The sequence below is a fragment of the Myotis nattereri genome, assembly GCF_964212035.1.
Source record: "Myotis nattereri genome assembly, chromosome: X".
Taxonomy (NCBI): domain Eukaryota; kingdom Metazoa; phylum Chordata; class Mammalia; order Chiroptera; family Vespertilionidae; genus Myotis; species Myotis nattereri.
This window is the reverse complement of record NC_138078.1, coordinates 8,710,399-8,731,877: the sequence shown is the minus strand read 5'-3', so window position 1 is coordinate 8,731,877 and position 21,479 is coordinate 8,710,399. Positions and strand designations below refer to the sequence as shown.

The window sequence follows — 21,479 nt, the reverse complement described above, 5'->3', positions numbered from 1 at the left end:
TAATTCTAGCTTGAACCAGTGAGTGGGAAGAGATGCTATTTGCTGAGATGAAAAAGCACCCAGCAAAACAGGGCCAGAGGTGATGGACCAGGGGCTCAGTTTGGGATGTGGTAAGTTTGGGTAGTTATTGATCAATCCGAGATGTCAAAGCTGGTTACAAAGCCCAGGTGATCTCTTCCTCCTCAACACCCAGATCATTTCACTTAGTGCTTAAGTTTTATTCCTGATTATCGGTCTTTAGTTCTGCCTTATTTCCCCTTCCTAAATTCTGAGCTCCTTGGGAACATGTTGTCTTAAAATCTTCCAGCACCTCATTTATGGTGTTGAGCATGTAGTAGGTGCTCAAATGCTAGAGAATTCATTTTAAAATCCATGTGACAGTCTTTAAGCATTTAAATATGGTGAGGATGAATGGGTTAAGGTGAATTTCATCCCAGTCTAAAGTAAAATGCTTAAGTAACTATTGAAAGCACATTATGTATTAAGTTAACATTTATCAAAGGATTACATTATCAGGAATATTCTCAGGGCTTTTTGTACTGCTCGTTTCAGAAAAGCAGCATGTTTAAGAGTAGTGATTTAATTCTAGTTGTACCACCATTACAAGGAGACTGTTCAGATGCATGCAGGTGTGTGTGTGTGTGTGTGTGTGTGTGTGTGTGTGTGTATTCCTTTATGGAGAGAGAGACAGAATGAGACACAGAGAGAGAGAGAGAGTTAGAGTGACACAGAGAGAATGCTCACTATTTCACACCAGGAAGAGCCAGGTGGCTCTATATTCTGGATCTTTTTGTCTGCTAATGAATTGCCTTCTCTTTTCTTAAAGCCCTCCATTTTATTTTTAACATTTTCAGTCTTGATGACATGAAGGGTTAGCAGCCTTATAATGATCCCCCCTTTTGGGGGGGGGGGGTTGTGGTAATTTACTAGTCTGTAAGATCCAAGTGAATCAACGATAGCATGATTCGTTTATTTAATTTTATCCATATCTTCACAGAACAGGCAGAGAGATCTTATATACACAGGATTAGATCATCTTGAAAGCCCTCCTCACCCTTGCTTTCTTCCCCCCTTCTTGAGGCTCTGCTTACTCTCTTTCCTGTTTACCTGGCTGTGTTACACTCCATCTATTTTTTTTTGAACAAAAAATAATCTTTATATAAACTATAAATAAATACCTAAATACAATATGGCTTTTAAAATGAAATCATGCATATATAGTTGTATTTATAAAGATAAGTATACTAATCAAAAGCTATACAACATTAACAGCAAATCCAAATGTGAACTAAGATATTCTTCTGAATTCTGTTTCATTGAGCATCAAAAACCACCAATCTTTTAGTCCTTTTCTTGTACATTATTCTGTATCCACATTCTCTGCATCTGAGTGGAGCCCTGGATTTTATTTCATTTTCTGCATGACATTCATTGGCTGCTGCTTTGGGAGTTGGACATCCTTCTGGGTGTCCATTGTTAATCTTTAGCACCGACACACTCCTCTCTCTGTGATTCCAAACAGACTACAGCATCTATTCTTTTTTTTTTAACTTTATTGTTGACACTATTATAGATGTCCCCATTTCCCCCTTCGCCCACCTGCATATCCCTTCTTATTTTATTTTCTAGTCTCCATTTTCTCTTTCCTTTGCTTCATCTCCCTTTATTTTATTTTTAAAAAAATATTTTTATTGACTTCAGGGAGGAAGGGAGAGGGAGAGGGAGAGAGAGATAGAAACATCAATAATGAGAGAGAATCATGGATCAGCTGCCTCCTGCACGCCCCACACTGGGGATCGAGCCCACAACCTGGGCATATGCCCTGACCAGGAATTGAACCGTGACCTTTTGGTGCATAGGTCGATGCTCAACTACTGAACCACAATGGCTAGACCAATTTACATTATTCCTAATTGGCAAAAATGATTCGGTTTTCGAACAGCCATCTGGAACAAAGTTGGAGAAATGAGGTTCCACTGTATTTACAAACATCTGTTCTTGTGTCACCATAAATTTCTGCTTAGCTTATTAAGACTTTTTCTATTAGTTTGTTTAACATGGAAGATCACTTCTGTCTTTTTTTCCATTTCCAGTTGGGTGGCACCATCGGAGACATTGAAGGAATGCCATTTGTGGAAGCATTCAGACAATTTCAGTTTAAGGCAAAAAGAGAGAATTTCTGTAACATCCATGTTAGCCTTGTCCCACAGGTGAGCTTTCCAGATAAGTATAGACAGCAACTTCTATAAGTTTTCTTATGATATTCTGTTTATTCCGTATTTTAGCTAGGGATCCATTCACTATCAAGGAGAGCTAAATGTCCAAGGTACTAACAGTGACGCATTTCTTTTCAGCCCAGTGCTACCGGAGAACAAAAAACCAAACCCACACAAAACAGTGTTCGTGCGCTGAGGGGGTTGGGCCTGTCTCCTGATCTGGTGAGTTAAAGAGAGTGGGTAAATTTCTTGGCAATAAGGCCTCCTTTTCTTAATCTATAACATCATCTAAGTCCTTTCTAGCTCTCAACTGCTTCCTATGACATTGACCTTTTTGTATCTGGGATCCAGGGAAGGGTATTCATCCTCAAGTGTCACTTCACACATTTCTAAATTGGCCATTGGTTCTTCTCCAGGCCCTCCTTTGATTGGCCACACTGACACCTGGTCAAGTGCAATGTCCTGCCATTTTGTATGGTCCCTGGGTCCTTGAGAGTGAGGTGGGACCTTGGAGATTTTCCCATGACCCTACTAGGATGGGCTATCACTGCTCTTATTTATAGCAGGTAATCCAGTTATTACCAGTAGTCTAGATCAGGGGTCAGCAAGTAAGGGCCTGTAGGCCTGTTTCCTGGAAAGAAATTTTTAAGACTTTTAAAATTGTAAATAAAGTTTTATTGGAACATGATACCATCCATTGTTTATATTTGTCTATATCTGCCTTTGCACTACAGTAGTACAACTGAGTAGTCAGGACAGTGACTGCATGGCCTGCAAAACCTAAACTATTTACCATCGCGCCCTTTAGAGGAAAAGTTTGCCAAGCCTGGTCTAGCTCTGTTCTTGTATTTTTTATGTTTTTAAAAATATATATTTTTATTGATTTTAGAGAGGAAGGGAGAGGGAGAGAGAGAGAGATAGAAACATCAATGATGAGAGAGAATCATTGATCACTGCTTCCTGCACACCCCATACCGGGGATCGAACCCACAACCCGGGCATGTGCCCTGACCGGGAATTGAACCGTGACCTCCTGGTTCATAGGTCAATGCTCAACCACTGAGCCACACTGGCCGAGCTGTTCTTGTATTTTTAAAGGAGTAACATTTGTGGCCTTGGCTCTACTTATGAGAGACACCTTCACATTTCGAGTTCTTACTGGTAGAGTTGTGTTGAGTTTGATTATACTTGCTTATATTAGTGCTCAGACGAGCTTCTAAAAGGCCAATGGAATGCCCAGAATGAACATGTACATACCTAGTCAAGTCTGTTGTAGCAAAAAGAAATTTATCTTGTGTCCTTCTGAAAACGAATGGTGGTGTGGATAGCTGATTCCTGCTTGCTGACCTGTGCATAACTGACTTTGACAGATCGTCTGCCGGAGTTCAAAGCCCATCGAAATGGCTGTGAAGGAAAAGATTTCTATGTTTTGTCATGTGAACCCTGAACAGGTTAGTGCTGCTCTTTAGATTTTATTGCCTTGCAGGTACTTCTGCTGATGCCAACGTTTTATGCCTCTTAAATCATCGTATTACTTTTCACAGCATTTATGAAAACTCATATCCAGCCACGGCTCCCTTGCCTTTAAGTGAACAATCTTGAGACTCCTGATTCCTTAGATAGAGTGCATGTTTCTTTGCATAATTACTCCTTAAGTTGTAGGTATAAAATCAGCTGGGCTTTTTAACTCGAAGTCAGATCTCTAGAGAGAGAACCACTCCTGCTTATCATCTCTTTACCTTGTCTTTCTAGAACACTGACTGCTTTCACTTCGATTTCTCCTTGTAACTGCTACAGCTTAACTAACCATAAAGAACACATTACGTTGACATTCACCCGATCACTTCTGATTACATCAGCAGCCTCAGCTCAATTCATTGCTACAGAAACTGTACCATGATTTGGGCTTAGGTCCTATGTCCTGCCAGACTTCCCACCTTGGTATCTGAAAGTTAGCTTTTCTTTTTTCTTTCATTTTCTTATCTCTGTCTCTTGTTTGCAGTAAGGCTCAGGCACAAGGGATCAGAGTTGGCTATAATTTAAAAAGTGATAATAACCAGTGCTTAGGAAGAGTGACGTTTAGCAGAAACCTTTTGTTTTCTTCAGATAAGCTCTGAGCTCTCTAAAGCCTGAAAGCCACCTAATCAGATTTCTGTATCTCAGGGGGCAGTTTGATGAAGAACCTACTGTCCGATGCTTAGGGTCCGTGCATATGTCGGAACTACTCTGAAAATGTGCTGGCAGGTTTAATGGGCTCCCCTGTGTTTTTATGTCGTCAAGCCATTTTGATTTTGTTCAGTTTGTTTTTTGTACTCTTCCTATTGGTCAATAGTATTTTGTGTGTGTATTAAACACATATAACCTGATCTCCTAAATAGAAGGAGAATGTAAGGACATCCAAACCTGAGTTTTTTTGAGCCAAATTGACAAATGCCAAGAAGCAAGATCTCAAATACTCTGGAGGACAGGTTTTTTTGTTGTTTGCATTGTTTGTTTGTTTTTAATATGTTTTTACTGATTTCAGGTAGAGGAAAGGAGCGGGAGAGAGAGAGAGAGAAACTTCAGTGATGACAAAGAATCATGGAGCGGCTGTCTCCTGCACACCCCACACTGTGGATCAAGCCCACACCTGGGCACGTGTCCTGACTGGGAATTGAACTGAACCTTGACCTACTGGTTCATAGGTTGACGCTCAACCACTGAGCCATGCTGGCTGGGCTTAAGGAGGGACTGTAAGAAGGATTACATGGGGGTGGGAGAAAGCTAGGTGGGGATTGGATTACAGTGCAGTTAACAAGATCACATGCTCCCTTGAGGGTGGTTTTACCTCTGATGAGTCCAAAAAAGAGGGATTATTCTGGCATTTCAAAGGTGTGTTAACCCAGAAGAACAATGGTCAGGGCTCACTTAAGGCAAAGATAAACCTTTCACTAGGGAAGTTAATGGTCCTGAAATGTTAGGAAGTTGTGATCAGATCACCCTGTGAGATTACTTTCGGTCACAGCTTGTTAGATTTAGAGTCCCTTTTTCGTTCTCAGCTCTGAGAACAGATTTAGTCCAAACTTTCGACCATATTGTCTGTTTTCTATAACTAGATTCTGAAGTATGCTCTGTCCCATCAGTGCACAGGCCAGTGTATTAGCCATTTTCAGCGCATCGTTTTCTCTGCTATGAGTTAATGCTCCCATTTCATAGTTGCTGGTGAATTTGCATTTAAAGCTCTCCTCATTGGGGTTGCTGAGGACCGGGTGGAGAATTGGAGGTGTCTCTGTGGATGTGGCCCATTACTATGACATTTGAAAAAATATCTCTCTGGCCTGGAGGATGAGTAAATGGCAGTTGTGGTTGTCCAGAGATTTAGGGGTTTTTTTTTGTTTCTTTTATTTTTATTGATTTCAGAGAGGAAGGGGGAGGGAGGGAGAGATAGAAACATCAATGATGAGAGAGCCATTGATCTTGCTTGTTTCCTGAACACCCCCCACTGGGGATTGAGCCTGCAACCTGGGCATGTGCCCTTGACTGGAATCGAACCTGGGACCTTTCAGTCTGCAGGCCGATGCTCTATCCACTGAACCAAACTGGCTAGGGCCAGAGATTTAGTTTTAAATAGTAATTGTGACAAAGCCTCATATCAGTGACATCTCAGCACTTTCCGTTGTGTTGGTGAATGCACAAGTGAGGCACACTAGTCTTAAGTATCAGGTTGATGATGCTCAAACAGCTTAGGAATCCCTGGTTGGAGAGCTACGGATTTGGGAAGACTGCACACATACTGCTGGCAGAACATTTCTTGGCATTTATTTAGGATGTGGCAGATCCTTAAGTGCCTGCCAGTAGCTTCTTGGATGTACTTGAGAGGGTAGTGAAAGCTCGTTAGGGTAAGTGTGAGAAACAGCCACACCACCTGGCAAAGGAGCCATTCTCTTCTAACAGGTGTAATTAATTTGACTGTGTTCAATGTGGGTTTGTAAATTTACCCACAAGAAGAAAGCGGACAAAAGCAACTATAGCAGCCGCAGCAGCAACAAACGAACGAACAAACAAATGACATGCCCACATTTAGGAGATAAGGTGTATGCATTTAATGCTGCTGCTTTAACCTAGACTTGGAACATGGTGCCTTGGGCCGTGTGTCTTGACATATAAAGAAGCATCCATGTTCCAACACCAATTCTCTGACAGCAGCTGGGGGTCCTGCAATTCAACTCTGACACTAAGTACCCAGAGTGAGAGTCAGACTCCATAGGTTTATGGGCTCAGTCCTTTCTAAGACTGCCCTCACTTCAGACACCAGCCGTAAGTTTCTAGTGTCCCCACCCACACTTCTGCCTGGCTGACTACAGCCCTTTCAGGTTTGAGAATTCTCTAGAATGACTCACAGAATCAGGAAAGTGCTATATATAAAGGGTACAAATGTACGGTGACATGAGATACATAGGGCAAGGTCTAGGAGGGTCCTGAGTGCAAGAGCTCTTATCTCCATGGAGTCAGGGCAAGCCACCCTCCCTCACACCTGTATATTCACCAGCTAGGATGCTCCCCAGTCTTCTTGTTGTTGGGAGTTCATTACTGATCACATGCTTGAACTCAATCTCTAGACACCCCTCTTCCCCCCACCCCCATCCCCATCCCCTCTCTGGAGTTCAGGTGGCTGAAAGTTCCAGCTTTCTAATGACTTGGTTCGTTTTTTCTGGTGTCTAACTCCCATCCTCAAGCCATCTAGGGGCCACCCTGAGTCACCTCATTAGCATAACAAAGATACCCCCTGTCACTCAGAAAATTCCAAAGGTTTTTGGAGCTCTTTCAGGAAATGAGAACAAAGACCATATACTATATATGTGTATATATTTTTTATTCTACCACAGCATCCATGGTTCCAGGGGTAGAATAATGACTTCAAAGCATTTTGTAATTTGATCAAACTAACCTTGTGTTAATTCTGCCTCTGGTTTAGGTGGCTGGGCTCTTGGTTTTCTTCTATAAGTGTAAATGAACTGCCAGACTCTTGAGTTCTGGCTTATTCTTGAGCTCATTCTGTGGCATATTTGTGTCATTCCACTTAAATATGGTGTTTTATCATCAACTAGGTCATATGTATCCATGATGTTTCTTCTACATACCGAGTGCCTGTGCTTTTGGAGGAACAAGGCATTGTTAAATATTTCAAAGAGAGATTGGATTTGCCCATTGGTGATTCTGCAAATAATTTGCTTTTCAAGTGGAAAAATATGGCTGACAGGTACGTAAAAGGAATTATTAACTATCTTTAATAATTCTTGGGTTTGGGGGTAGGACTGGCATGTACCTTAAAAGGTATGTTGCATTTGGCTTTCTGTATGTGTATGTTTTGTATGGATATGTTTAAAGCTCTAGCACATTGTTAGGATGTATTCTTTGAAGATTTCTGGGGCCTTTGAGCATTTTGATTTATTTATTAGTTTATTTCTTAGTTTCTGGATATTTTTTTTTTTTTTTTTTTAAAGAAAGAGTTCTTTTTTTTTTTTTTTTTTTTTTTTAATATATTTTATTGAGTTTTTACAGAGAGGAAAGGAGAGAGATAGAGAGTTAGAAACATCGATGAGAGAGAAACATCGACCAGCTGCCTCCTGCACACTCCCCACTGGGGATGTGCCCGCAACCCAGGTACATGCCCTTGACCGGAATCGAACCTGGGACCCTTCAGTCCGCAGGCCGACGCTCTATCCACTGAGCCAAACCGGTTTCGGCAGTTTCTGGATATTTTAAACAGTTTTAAATATCATGAGTTTTCTGTTTCTTATTTGATTTTGCTTGTTTTTAAAAAAATATATTTTATTGATTTTTTACAGAGAGGAAGGGAGAGAGATAGAGAATTAGAAACATCGATGGGAGAGAAACATCGATCAGCCGCCTCCTGCACATCTCCTACTGGGGATGTGCCCGCAACCCAGGTACATGCCCCTGACCGGAATCGAACCTGGGACCTTTCTGTCCGCAGGCCGACGCTCTATCCACTGAGCCAAACCGGTTTCGGCTGATTTTGCTTGTTTTTAAGATTTGGTTAATTTCTTAAAGAAAATCCTTTTAAATGGGAAGTTTTGGCTATTTGTTATTGTTCCATCCCACATTTATTAACTATCAGCATCATTATTTTTTGTTGTTATTAATCCTCACCCTAGGATATTTTTCCATTATTTTTTTTTTAGAGAGAGTGGAAGGGAGGGGGAGAGACACACAGGGAGAAACATCAATATGAAAGAGACACAAGGATTGGTTGACTCTCACACACACCCCAGCCTGACCCAGAGATTGAGTCTGCAATTGAAATATGTGCCCTTGATTGAATTGAACCCAGAACCCTTCAATCCACGGGCTGATGCTCTATCCACTGAGCCAAACTGGCTAGGGCAGGGGTGGGCAAACTTTTTGACTCGAGGGCCACAATGGGTTCTTAAACTGGACCGGAGGGCCGGAACAAAAGCATGGATGGAGTGTTTGTGTGAACTATATAAATTCAAAGTAAACATCATTACATAAAAGGGTACGGTCTTTTTTTTTTTTTTTAGTTTTATTCATTTCAAATGGGCCGTAGTTTGCCCACGGCTGGGCTAGGGTGAGGTTTTGGGTTTGATCTCTGGTCAAGGCATGTGTAGGAGGCAACCAATCTATGTTTCCCTCACATATATGTTTATCTCCCCTCTCTAAAATAAAAACAAAGTTCTCATCACAGGAAAAAATATTTCTGACTATATGTGGTGATGGATGTTAACTAGACTTATTGTGGTGCTCATGTAGCAATATCTACATATATTGAATTATGTTGTACCTGTAAAGCTAATATGATACATGTCAATTACATCTAAATTTTAAAAAAATGTAGGCTTTGACATCAAACGCCATGGATTCAAACCCCAGCTTTTCCTCTCACTAGCTGTGTGAGTTTGGGCAGATTACTTAACCTCTCTGGGCTTTTTCTTCTAGCCATACATAACAGGAGGGTACTAGTACCTATATTGTGGCAATGAAACAAAACACATAAGGCCTTAACATTGAATCAGACACTAAGAATTGATTACTGATGTTGGTAACAATAATTAAAACGATATGATGCTGACAAAATTATTGACCTTGGTAGATGACTAGTAGATTAAAGTTTCTTTGCCCTTTCACTAAAAAATTTAAAAAGTGTTTTAGAAAAGGGGACATATATAATACTTTCAACAATAAAGTATTATTTTTAAAAAGTGTTTTAGAATTTCTGGGTCAAGTAGAATCAGGAATAAAGTGTAGTTTCTGAGCTTAGGTACTCTTCTGAATGATGATAAATTAAATCCCTGCCCACCAGAATGCTTAAGGAATCAGTCACTTTGTAGGAATTTTTAGAGTGGCTTGGGGCTCATCCTCCTTAAGCATGAGACATTTTAGTATTGTAACTTTTTTTTTTAATCTTCACACGAGGACATTTTTTCCCATTGCTTTTCAGAGAGAGTGGAAGGGGGAGAGGAAGTGGGGGCGGGGGGGGGGGGAGGAAGAGAATCATCAATGTGAGAGAGACACATCGATTGGTTGTCTTCTGCACATGCCCCGACTGGGAGTGGGGAGTGAACCTGCAACCCAGGTATGTGCCCTTGACCAGGAATCGAACCCTTGACCCTTCAGTGCGTGGGCCGATGCTCTAACCATTTATCAACATTGGCAAGGGCTTGTAATTCTTTTTATTGGAAATAGCTCTAAACCAGGGGTCCTCAAACTTTTTATACAGGGGCCCAGTTCACTGTTCCTCAGACCGTTGGAGGGCCGGACTATAGTTTAAAAAAAAACTATGAACAAATTCCTATGCACACTGCACATATCTTATTTTGAAGTAAAAAAACAAAACGGGAACAAATACAATATTTGTATGTGCATGTGGCCCGCGGGCCGTAGTTTGAGGACCCCTGCTCTAAATTATACTCTCTGCCTCTGTGCTTTTTAAAGCCAGCGTTTGGTTTTTGTATTAGTTTCCTGTAGCTGCTGCTGCAAAGCACCACAAACTGGGTGGCTTAGAAGAGCAGAAATTCATTCTCTCACAATTGTGGAGGTCAGAAGTTCAAAATCAAAGCATCAGCAGGGTTGGTTCCTTCTGGGGGCTCAGAGGGAGAATATATTCCATGCGTCTCTTCTAGGTTTGGGGGCTGCCAGCAGTTCTTGGAGTTCCTTGGCTTGTGACCGCATCCTTCCAATGTCTGCCTGTGTCATCTCATGGACTTCTCTATGTCTTCCCCACTTCTCTTCTTTTATAAGGATTCTTATCTTTGGATTTAGGGCCCATCCTAATCTAGGATGATCTTATCTTAAAATTCTTAACCTAATTGCATCGGCAAAGACCTGTTTTCCAAATCTGGTCACATTCACAGGTTCTGGGGGGCTATTGAGCATCACTCTCTCTGCATCCTGTTGGCAGTTAGTATGTTGGTTTATTGGTAATGGCAGTTTGGAGTGTTCATTCTTTAGCCCTTATTCCCTCAGGACAGCCTGGAGAGCAGTGGTTCTCAACCTTCTGGCCCTTTAAATACATTCCTCATGTGGTGACCCAACCATAAAATTATTTTCGTTGCTACTTCATCACTGTCATGTTGCTACTGTTATGAGTCGTCATGTAAATATCTGATATGCAGGATGGTCTTAGGCGACCCCTGTGAAAGGGTTGTTCGACCGCCAAAGGGGTCGCGACCCACACGTTGAGAACCGCTGCTGTAGAGCGACGCAAGGGGAAAAGAGAGGTCAAAGGGCAGCTTTGATGATGAAGGTCCAGTGCTGCTCAGACGCCAGAGGTTCCTCATTGAACTGAATGGGAGAGCTTGTGTGGGACCCAAGGCCAAAGTGGGGACAACCTCGCCTCTCAGTAAGGGGACTTGCCTGTGGGGGATGGCCCTATGACGTGGACCCCAGGCCTGCCTCCCACCAGCAGCTCACAGCAGGGTCAACAACCTGCCTCTCACACCCAGGTAATGGTTGAAAGGCCATGAAGTAGAGGCTGGGCTGGTCTGGGCATTGCTCTATGAGCCTGGCCTGTGCGTCCGAGAGGGAAAGAGGGCACCAGAAGTGTGGGCCCAGGATACCTTCCTGGACAGTGGCCCTCCTCCCTGGTTGGTGTGGACTTACCTATCCCACCCGGCTGCCGAGCGACTCCTCTTCCCCTAGGAAGACCAGACATGAGTAAGTGGAAGGAGAAACTGGCGGTGTTGACTCTAATACTGCTTCCTTCCAGGGAGCAGAGTTGATGTCCCTCCCTCAGTGTAGGAGTGAGAATGGGGGTGAGGGCTCAGCCAAGCTGTTGAGCTCAAATGTGTTGTGATCCCCAGTTCCCATGGGCCAAACATTGGGACAGGAAATACTTACCTCTGCCGTCTCTTGGAATCTTGGCTTGATACCAACTAGCTTTGCTACCTGCGTCCTTTATGTAGAGCTGGGTGAAGCAAGGGCAGCTATGGAATCTCCAGAGCAACATAAAATTAAGTAGCAAGTGAGCCAGGCTATGGTGGCTCAATGGACTGAGCGTCATCCCTGGACCAAGAGGTCCCGCGTTCAATTCCCAGTCAGGGCACATACCCTGGTTTCAGGCTTGATCCCCAGTAGGGGGCGTGTGGGAGGCAGCCAATCTATGATTCTCCCCATTGATGTTTCTGTCTCTCTTTCCATTTCCCTTCCTCTCCGAAATCAATAAAAATATATTTTAAAAAAATTAAGTAGCAAGTGGAAAGTTTAGCAGCCTTCTCTCAGGTACTTTAATCACCTTCCTAGAAAGTCACCTTTCCTGCCAGTTTTGACTTCTTTGCTTCCTGTGTATTTTTCTCCTTCTAGTGGCTGTTTGCTATCATGTTGCTTTTGTAATCCTTGCAGATGTTAATCTGAATGAGGAATATTCCTCATCATGTAACATTTTTGTTCTTAGGTGTTGGAGAGTTTGCTTCCAAGCCCTAAAATATCTTCAGCCCCAAGATGACATTTCTACCTACTTAGTATCAGACCAGCCATCTCTCATGTTCTTTGAACAGATTTCCTGACAAAAGCAACAGTAAAGATTGTGCCTCTAATGGCAAAATGTGATTAAGCATCTTATGTAGAATGGAATTTCCTCATAAAATTGATCTAAATGCCTTGTAACATTTTAAATGGTTCTCTTAGCACCATTTTTTTCAGGCATGCCATGAATAACCTGGCTTTTGTGGGCCAGCTGGGAATGTAGCAATTTAAAAAAAGTTTTTATTGAATTTATTGGGGTGACATTGGTTAATAAAATTATATAGGTGTAGCAATTTTTAATGTAGACACTTAGAATGTGTTTTCTTATATAATGTCACCTTACAAAGTTGATATTGGAATGTTTCCTATTGACAGATAATGCATTTTTTAGTACAATGTCTCCTTATAAATGAATTCAAGGACAGCTCATGTTTATAAGATGGGGACAGCCTTTTTGTATTTTTAATGCTTTTAACTTTTTCTCTGATTTATATTTGTGCTTGCTTATGTAAAGCAACGTGGGGATTTCTTATGATTTTGAAATCTGCCTACAGGTTTGAGTTCCCTGGGGGTAGGGTAGAGATTTGAATCAAGTACATCAAGTTCAAGGCTTGTCTGCTCCTCAGATTTTGAAAAGCGCCTTGGGTGCTCGCTTTGGCAGTATGCATACTAAAAAAATTGGAGTGATACAGAGAATATTAGCATGGCCCCTGAGCAAGGATGACATGCACATTTGTGAAGCTTTCCATTTTTTAAATATCACATAAAGGTTAGAGGAGGCAAAAACATTAAAAAAGATAGAAGAAGACAATAGCTACTGCAATTCGGAAATGAGCTCTCAGCATAAATCAGGATACTCTGCGACAACAAAAACATACAAGGGGAGAAGGTAAAGGTCTGAATTTGCCAAGGGGAATGGAGATAAGATACATGCATATAACCTTAAGCTTGTCCTCTCTCCCAGGTATGAAAGGCTACAGAAAACGTGCTCCATAGCCCTGGTCGGCAAATACACCAAGCTGAGGGACTGCTATGCTTCTGTGTTTAAAGCTCTGGAACACTCAGCCTTGGCCATCAACCACAAGTTGAATCTGATGGTGAGTCACGGCCCGGTCGTCTGGATATTTCAGTCATTCACTCTGATACAGCTTGTGCTTCAGAGAGGTAGACTGTGTCTATGGCCAAATCACCCTGAACGCACCGATCTCATCAAAGAGGTTGATTGTGTTCAAGGACCCCCAAGTCCAAGTTTCCAGATGCCAGCCAAGGGCCAACCTTGTAAGCAGGCCTTTCCACTGATAGTCATGTTAACTTTATTGAGCATACAGGTTTAAGGCACAGTTCCTGAAATTAGGCTTTGCACATCCAGGGCCATATATACTTCATGCTCATGTAAGTACATTATATTTGCCTAACAAGAAAATAATACAACTTTTTTCCCCTTTAGCAATTGAAATGGAATCCAGATTTTAAAAATGCTATATTGCCTTTTCTAACTTGTAGGAGTGATATCTGGCAAACAGTGATTATTATTATTATTTTTAAATCCTCACCCGAGGATATTTTTCCATTGATTTTTAGAGAGAGTAGAAGAGAGAGGGAAAGACGGAGAAATATCGATGTGAGAGAAACACAGTGGTTGGTTGCCTCCTGCATGTGCCCCGACCAGGACCAGGGTTGGGGAGGAGCCTGCAATCAAGGTACATGCCCTTGACCAGAATTAAACCTGGGACCCTTCGGTCCATAGGCCTATGCTCTATCCACTGAGCCCAACCAGCTAGGGCTGATTATTTGTTATTTATTTATTTATTTATTTATTTATTTATTTATTTATTTATTTATTTTTAGGAGGGGGGGGTAAGGGGATGAGATCAACCAAAGGACTTGTATGCATGCATATAAGCCAAACCAATGGACATGGACAACAGGGGGATGAGAGCATGAGTGGGGGCGGGGGGAGGAAGGGGGTTAATGGGGGGGGATAGGACACATTTGTAATACCTTAACTAATAAAGAATTTTTTAAAAAGTCGATATTAAGAAAAAAATTGTAAATGGAATATTATAAGAGAGGGTTTCACGTGCCAGCAAAAGTTACTGCTGTGCCATGTTTGGCACGCGTGCCAGGGGTTGCCCACCCCAAGTCTATATATTCTATAGACAAATTTTTCACATTAAGCATTTTGTAGCCTTCAGTCCACTCTTTTTTTTTTCCCAGTGGAAACTCTTGAAGTAACGTTGTCTTAATGTTTTTAGTCACAGGAAATAGAAGTGCTAGTTTAATGTTTTAACACCGGCACTAGAGTGCATAAGACCTCATTAGGGGAAGAAGCGCGGTAGGACAGGGAGGTATCTGTAATACTATCAGCAATTTTTTAAAAAAAGCAAAACTTTTTTTTAAAGAATTATTTCCTAGACAAGGTTTTTGTGGGCAGCTTATTCTACTAAAAGCGAAGGTAAAATTTGCATATTATGTAAATGAGGCTGACGGGAAAATGACAATCTGAGGTTAAAAAGGACAAATTTAAAAGTTTTCTTAAATTTATTTCCTGAATATTGGACTGCTATTTAGAGGGTAACCTGGAAATTTTTATTCCAGCAGTAAATTTTAACATAAAGTAACCACCATTACACCGTAATAGGAGTTGCTTTTACCCGAGGGGTGAATTACAAAAGGGGGCCAGTATCATTCTCCCTGGTAGATAGGGGGAGGCAGCTGATCAATTTTTGGCGGCCTTGTTTTGACAAGGCTTTTTTTATCTTGTTTAAAAGAAAGAAATAAAAAAAGTCAGTGGGTTTAGGTTTAAAGATCGGAAAGCGAGCTTAATCAAAGATGGCGCGGTTCTCCCAGCTGCGCAGTGAAAAGTGTTGTTGGGGCATACACCCTGACCTGGAATTGAACCGTGACTTCCTGGTTCATAGGTCAGCGCTCATGGTTCATAGGTCAGCGCTCAACAGTTGAGGCAGGAGAAAGCTGAGCTTAATCAAAGATGGCGCGGTTCTCCCAGCTGCGCAGCGAAAGTTGTTGGGACATACACCCTGACCTGGAATTGAACCGTGACCTCCTGGTTCATAGGTCAGCGCTCAACAATTGAGCCACGTTGTCTGAGCTTGAGTATATTTTTTGTGGTTGTGAGATATAAAGTACCTGCTCAGTGTAGAAAAATTTAAAAAGGTTCATGTAAAATGCAGAAAGCGAAAGATTTCACTTCCCTGATATCCCACTTTTCTCTGTACCTCTCATTCCCAGTTTAATGCATATCTTTCTAGACTTTTCTCTCTCTCTATAGAAATGTTTATATTTAATGATAATTCTGCATGGGTATATCATACTTCAAGAAAGCCTTATCATCATGATTTATTTGGTAAAACTTTTATATAAAGAGCAAAAAGATATATTTTTATGTCCAAGAAATTTAGTAATTTCCACCAGCTTGGGACCTATGACTTTTCTCTCACCTCTTGTAGCCTCCTTTTTGTTTTTGTTAATCCTCACCTGAGGATATTTTTCCCCATTTAGTTTTAGAGAGAATGTAAGGGAGGGGGAGAGAGAGAGAGACATTGACGTGAGATAGACACATCGGTTGTTTACCTCCCACCAGGGATGGAGCCTGAAAGCAAAATACGTGCCCTTGATTGGAACTGAACCCCTAATCCTTCAGTCTGTAGGCCAACGCTCTAACCACTGAGCAACCGGCTAGGGCTCACCTCTTGCAGCCTCTTTCTTTTCTAACCACTTGTAATTTTTGGCTTTCCAAGGAATATTGCCCTTCCTGTTCTTTCCATTCCTCCAAGTCCTCCACCCCCTTGTAGAAAACAGAAAACATCAATAGAAAAATTGTTATGATGCAAATTGTGTTGAGCCTTTAAAATTTCATATCTTAATATGTAATCAGGTAATAACTTTTACAAAAGAAATACTAAAATAATATAGATATGTGAGGATTGTTAGGAACATACGAATTTTTGCCCTAACCGGTTTGGCTCCTAACCGGTTTGGATAGAGCATCGGCTTGCGGACTGAGGGGGTCCCAGGTTCGATTCTGGTCAAGGGCATGTACCTTGGTTGCGGGCACATCCCCAGTAGGGGGATGTGCAGGAAGCAGCTGATCGATGTTTTCTCTCATCGATGTTTCTAACTCTCTATCCCTCTTCCTTCCTCTCTGTAAAAAATCAATAAAGTATATATATATTTTTTAAAAAAAGAACATACGAATTGTTGACACGAGTTTTCATTTAATAGAATTCACTGGCATTAGCTTCTGCTCAGTACTATTTGAGTCATGGTCCTGGTGGATTCTTTTTAAGTCCAGTCTGTTGCTGTGTTTACATTGCTGAACTACTGCAGTGATGTCCCGACTGCTTTCCAGTCCTTCCTTCATTTTCCATATTGTTCTGGAATGATCTTTCTACAGTTTCTCACTGTTCCTGTTGTCCCTTCACTTAAGATCGTTAAGTGGCTTCAAGTGTAAACTTCTCTGGCTGGGTGGAGCCTCTTCAGAGGTCCCCAGAGTGGCCACCACTTTATTTCTTTCTCTAAGGTTTTATATACTGTTTCTGCACTTCCCACCCCCTCTCCCCCATTATCCTTTTGTCTTCTGCACACCTTCCCACCTGCCTCCCAACTAGCACACACATGCTCATCTTGCTTCTGTTCATCCTCAAGGGCTTAGCTTTTTGGACATCACCTTCCCAGCAGTCTTCTCTGGTGATACTGCCTCCCTTCTTTCCTTCAGCATCCAGGTCTAGATTAGGTGTGACTGCTGGTTACTTCCGCAGCATTCTCTTCCTTGTTCATTGTGGCCATTATTCCACTATGTTGTTGCTACCTGTTTATCTGGTTTTGTAATCTTCCTTAAAGATAATAAGAGCTCTAAGACAAAGATCATGCTTTTCTTTTTTTTTAAAATTTCTTTTTTGATTAAGTTATTACATATGTGTCCTTATCCCCACATTACCCCCCATCCCCCCCACCAAAGATCATGCTTTTCTATCCCAAGTGTCCAGTACAGTGTTTGCATAACAAGTAGTTATTGAATAATTTTGTCATAGTGTTAGATAGTTCTTGTATTTCTGAGTATTTATTTTTCTTAAATGTTCTTTTTATCTGTTGGATGTTTTTAGTACATCGACTCCATTGATCTGGAGCACACCACCGAAACTGAGGACCCTGTGAAATTCCATGAAGCGTGGCAGAAGCTATGCAAAGCTGAGTGAGTCCTGGGGACCATTCACCCTAGTTAGGAGAATGACACTGTGCTTTTTCTGTAAGGATTTGATTGACCCAATTATTAAATTTTGCATTTTGAAAGGTAGCCTGGAGTACTTATGGTCATTAGGGGTGGTTGTGAAACATTCACATCACATTTACTTTTCTTTTTTTTTTCTTTTTTTTTATTGTCTAAAGTTTTACATATGTCTCCTTTTTTCCCAATTGACCCCCCCCTCTCAGCCATTCCCACCCTGGGCAAGCCTCCACCGCCCCAGTGTCTGTGTCCATTGGTTATGCTAATATGCATGCATACAAGTCCTTTGGTTGCTCTCTAGCCCCCACTCCCCTACCATTTGTCTCTGGATCTATTCTTTTTTTTAAAATATATTTTATTGATTTTTTACAGAGAGGAAGGGAGAGGGATAGAGAGTTAGAAACACTGATGAGAGAGAAACATCGATCAGCTGCCTCCTGCACACCCACTACTGGGAATGTGCCCGCAACCAAGGTACATGCCCTTGACCGGAATCGAACCTGGGACTCTTCAGTCCACAGGCTGCTCTAGCCATTGAGCCAAACTGGTCAGGGCTGGATCTATTCTTTTTTTTTTTTTTTTTTTAATATATATTTTATTGATTTTTTACAGAGAGGAAAGGAGAGAGATAGAGAGTTAGAAACATCGATCAGCTGCCTCCTGCACATCTCCTACTGGGGATGTGCCCGCAACCAAGGTACATGCCCTTGACCGGAATCGAACCTGGGACCTTTCAGTCCGCAGGCCGACGCTCTATCCACTGAGCCAAACCGGTTTCGGCTGGATCTATTCTTATTCATTAGATTATGTTGATCATTATATCCCATATATGAGTGAGATCATGTGATATTTATCTTTCTCCAACTGTCGCATTTACCTTTCAATGTGCCATGTTAATGTTAGTGGCACTTGCAATGGAACTGGTTTTATTTGGGGGGAAATGGGCATCCTGTATTAGAGAGAGTGTGTTGATTGTACTGAAAGATGCAGAGATGGATCGTACACAAAGTTAAAGTGCAAGCATGACAATTTCTCTCTTGGTTATATTTTCTTTTCCACATAATTTTATTTTCATTTTTATTATATAAGTAATTGACAGAATTCTTGGAGGTAGCATTGTATTGTGAGGGTAGCATGATCTTCCTGGGTTTTTTCTTGAAGTCTTGTCTTTTCAAATAAGTGTTTGTATAGAAGGTGTCTAAAGTGAAAATTTTATGTCCCCTACTTAATTAGCAATTGAAATATTAGGCTGATTTTTACCAGATTAACTCTTTCTAATTATGTAAGAGATCTTAACATTTTTGTAAAGTGCTTTAAAAAAAAAAAAACCTAACCTGCCCTAACTGGTTTGGTTCAGTGGATAGAGCATTGGCCTGCAAACTGAAGGGTCCCAGGTTTGATTCCTGTCAACGGCATGTACCTTGGTTGCAGGCACATCCCCAGTAGGGAGTGTGCAGGAGGCAGTTGATCGATGTTTCTCTCTCATCAGTGTTTCTAACTCTCTATCCCTCTTCCTTCCTCTCTGTAAAAAATCAATAAAAACAAAACAAAACAAACCCTTAACCTATTTTTATTCAAATAAACCTGTGGCTTTTTATTTATTTTTTTAATATATTTTTATTGATTTCAGAGAGGAAGGGAGAGGGAGAGAGAGAGAAACATCAATGATGAGAGAGAATCATCAATCGGCTGCCTCCTGCACACTCCATATTGAATTGAGGTCTCAGTCACTATACTCATGCCACAAAGACCTATCAGAAAAATATATATATTAGGGTCAGTTGTGTGAAATTGTTGCAACTTCTTTATACATTGGGAAGATTTCAAGAAGAAAGTTCAGGATGTCAGAGCATGTAATCAATTCTGAATACAGACCTCAAGCGTATGCTCTAATGTTGGATTGGGGATGAGTAAGCATGAAAGGCTGAAAATAAGAGTTTCAAAAATAAAAATAATGTCAAATTCACTCTCATCTTGTGTGTTGATTGCAGTGGTGTTCTGGTGCCAGGAGGCTTCGGAATCAGAGGAACATTGGGCAAACTCCAGGCGATTTCTTGGGCAAGGGCAAAGAAGATTCCTTTTCTGGGTAAAATTCATGTTTATGGATCCTAACTATGACTTTATTTTATTTTTGACACCTAGTAGGGGTAACACTTAATGGGGTTTGTTAATGTGAAAGGTGTGAACTCATGTTTGAGTATTCAGGCACCAAATAGTCTGCTACAGGGGTTAGCAAACTATATCCTGAAGACTATACCTTGCTTGTGGCCTGTTTTGTAAAGTTTTATCGGCACATAGCCACACTAATTTACACTAATAAAAGACAAACATGCAAATTGACTGCACCTTCGCTATGCCTTAAGCCAGCCGTGGGCAAACTACGGCCCGCGGGCCGGATCCAGCCCCTTTGAAATGAATAAAACTAAAAAAAAAAAAAAAAAGGACCGTACCCTTTTATGTAATGATGTTTACTTTGAATTTATATTAGTTCACACAAACACTCCATCCATGCTTTTGTTCCGGCCCTCCGGTCCAGTTTAAGAACCCATTGTGGCCCTCGAGTCAAAAAGTTTGCCCACCCCTGCCTTAAGCCATGCCCACCAGCCAATCAGAGCGACTATATGCAAATTAACCCAACCAAGATGGCGGCTGGCAGCCACGGAGCTGGAGCAGGAGGCTTGGTTGCCCCAATGATGGAGGAAGCCAAGCTTCCTGCCTGCCGCAGCCTCTGAGCTCCACTCAAAGCAACAAAGTTTCAATTATAGAAGGTAAATAAACCCCAGATACCTGCTTTCAGCCGGCTGTGGCCATGGAGCTGGAGCAAGCAGGAGGCTTTGGTTGCCCCTGGCAATGGAGGAAGCCAAGCTTCCCTCCCGCCCACCCTGACCGGCTCTGAGCTCCTCTCAAGGCTACAAAGTTTCAATTATAGGAGGTAAATAAATCCCAGAATAAAAAGAAAAAAAGGAGAGGCTGGGAGCTTCCGTCACCAGTGGGGGGCAGGCTTGGCCAGCCTGAAAACGGCCCTCAGCCCCTCACCCAGACTGGCCAGGCACCCCAGTGGGGACCCCCAACCCTAAAGGGGGTGTGGCCAGCCTGAAAACAGCCATCAGCCCCTTACCCAGGCTGGCCAAACCTCCATGGGGTGAGGGTCCCCACTGGGGGGGGGGTGCTTGACCAGCCTACAAACAGCTATCAGCCCTCCACCCAGGCTGGCCAGGCACCCCAGTGGGGACCCCCACCCTGAAGGGGGTGTGACCAGCTGCAAACACCCATCAGCCCCTCTCCCAGGCTGGCCAGGCACCCCAGTGGGACTTTCACCCTGATCAGGGACACCCTTCAGGGCAAACCAGCCTGCCCCCACCCATGCACCAGGCCTCTATCCTATATAATGAAAGTGTAATATGCAAACTGACCATAACAGCAGAACGACTGGAAATGACTGGTCACTATGACACACACTGACCACCAGGGGGCAGATGCTCAATGCAGGAGCTTCCCCCTGGTGGTCAGTGCGCTCCCACAGGGGGAGCTCTGCTCAGCCACAAGCCAGGCTGATGGCTGCCAGCACAGTGGTGGTGGTGGGAGCCTCTCCCGCCTCCTCAGCAGCACTAAGGATGTCCGACTGCAGCTTAGGCCTGCTCTCCGCTGGCAAGTGGACAGCCCCCGAGGACTCCCAGGCTGCCAGAGGGATGTCTGATTGCCAGCTTAGGCCCAATCCCCCAGGGAGCGGGCCTACGCCAGCAGGTGGTCATGCCCTAAGGGGTCCCAGACTGCAAGAGGGCACAGGCCGGGCTGAGGAACCCCCCTCCCGAGTGCACAAATTTTTGTTCACTGGGTCTCTAGTTTATATATATAAGAGGCTGATATGCTAAGTGTCCTTCTGACCGTCTGAAAGGTTGCTATGACGCGCACTGACCACCAGGGGGAAGATACTAAATGCAGGAGCTGCCATGACACGCACTGGCCATTTACAGAGGAATGGCACTGCGGACCTGGCACCAACAAAGAAACACTTAGCTTCCCCCAAGTGGGAC

The 21,479-nt window shown here is 42.5% G+C and overlaps 1 protein-coding gene and 1 pseudogene across 4 annotated transcripts in view; one reads left to right on the top strand and one right to left on the bottom strand.

The window, feature by feature from the left end:
• CTPS2 (CTP synthase 2) overlaps window positions 1-21,479 on the top strand; it is a 124,245-nt gene that overhangs the window by 29,196 nt on the left and 73,570 nt on the right. For all 3 annotated transcript variants that reach the window (XM_081080945.1, XM_081080947.1, XM_081080946.1), the window contains 7 exons: window positions 2,094-2,210; window positions 2,355-2,438; window positions 3,587-3,667; window positions 7,304-7,455; window positions 13,165-13,297; window positions 17,324-17,412; window positions 19,437-19,531. In XM_081080945.1, coding sequence (XP_080937071.1) covers window positions 2,094-2,210; window positions 2,355-2,438; window positions 3,587-3,667; window positions 7,304-7,455; window positions 13,165-13,297; window positions 17,324-17,412; window positions 19,437-19,531 — 751 coding nt within the window. The remainder of the gene's footprint in view (window positions 1-2,093; window positions 2,211-2,354; window positions 2,439-3,586; window positions 3,668-7,303; window positions 7,456-13,164; window positions 13,298-17,323; window positions 17,413-19,436; window positions 19,532-21,479) is intronic.
• On the bottom strand, window positions 1,314-1,474 carry LOC308536188 (DNA-directed RNA polymerases I, II, and III subunit RPABC4-like; annotated as a pseudogene). The gene has a single exon. The product of its transcript is annotated as a DNA-directed RNA polymerases I, II, and III subunit RPABC4-like (transcript).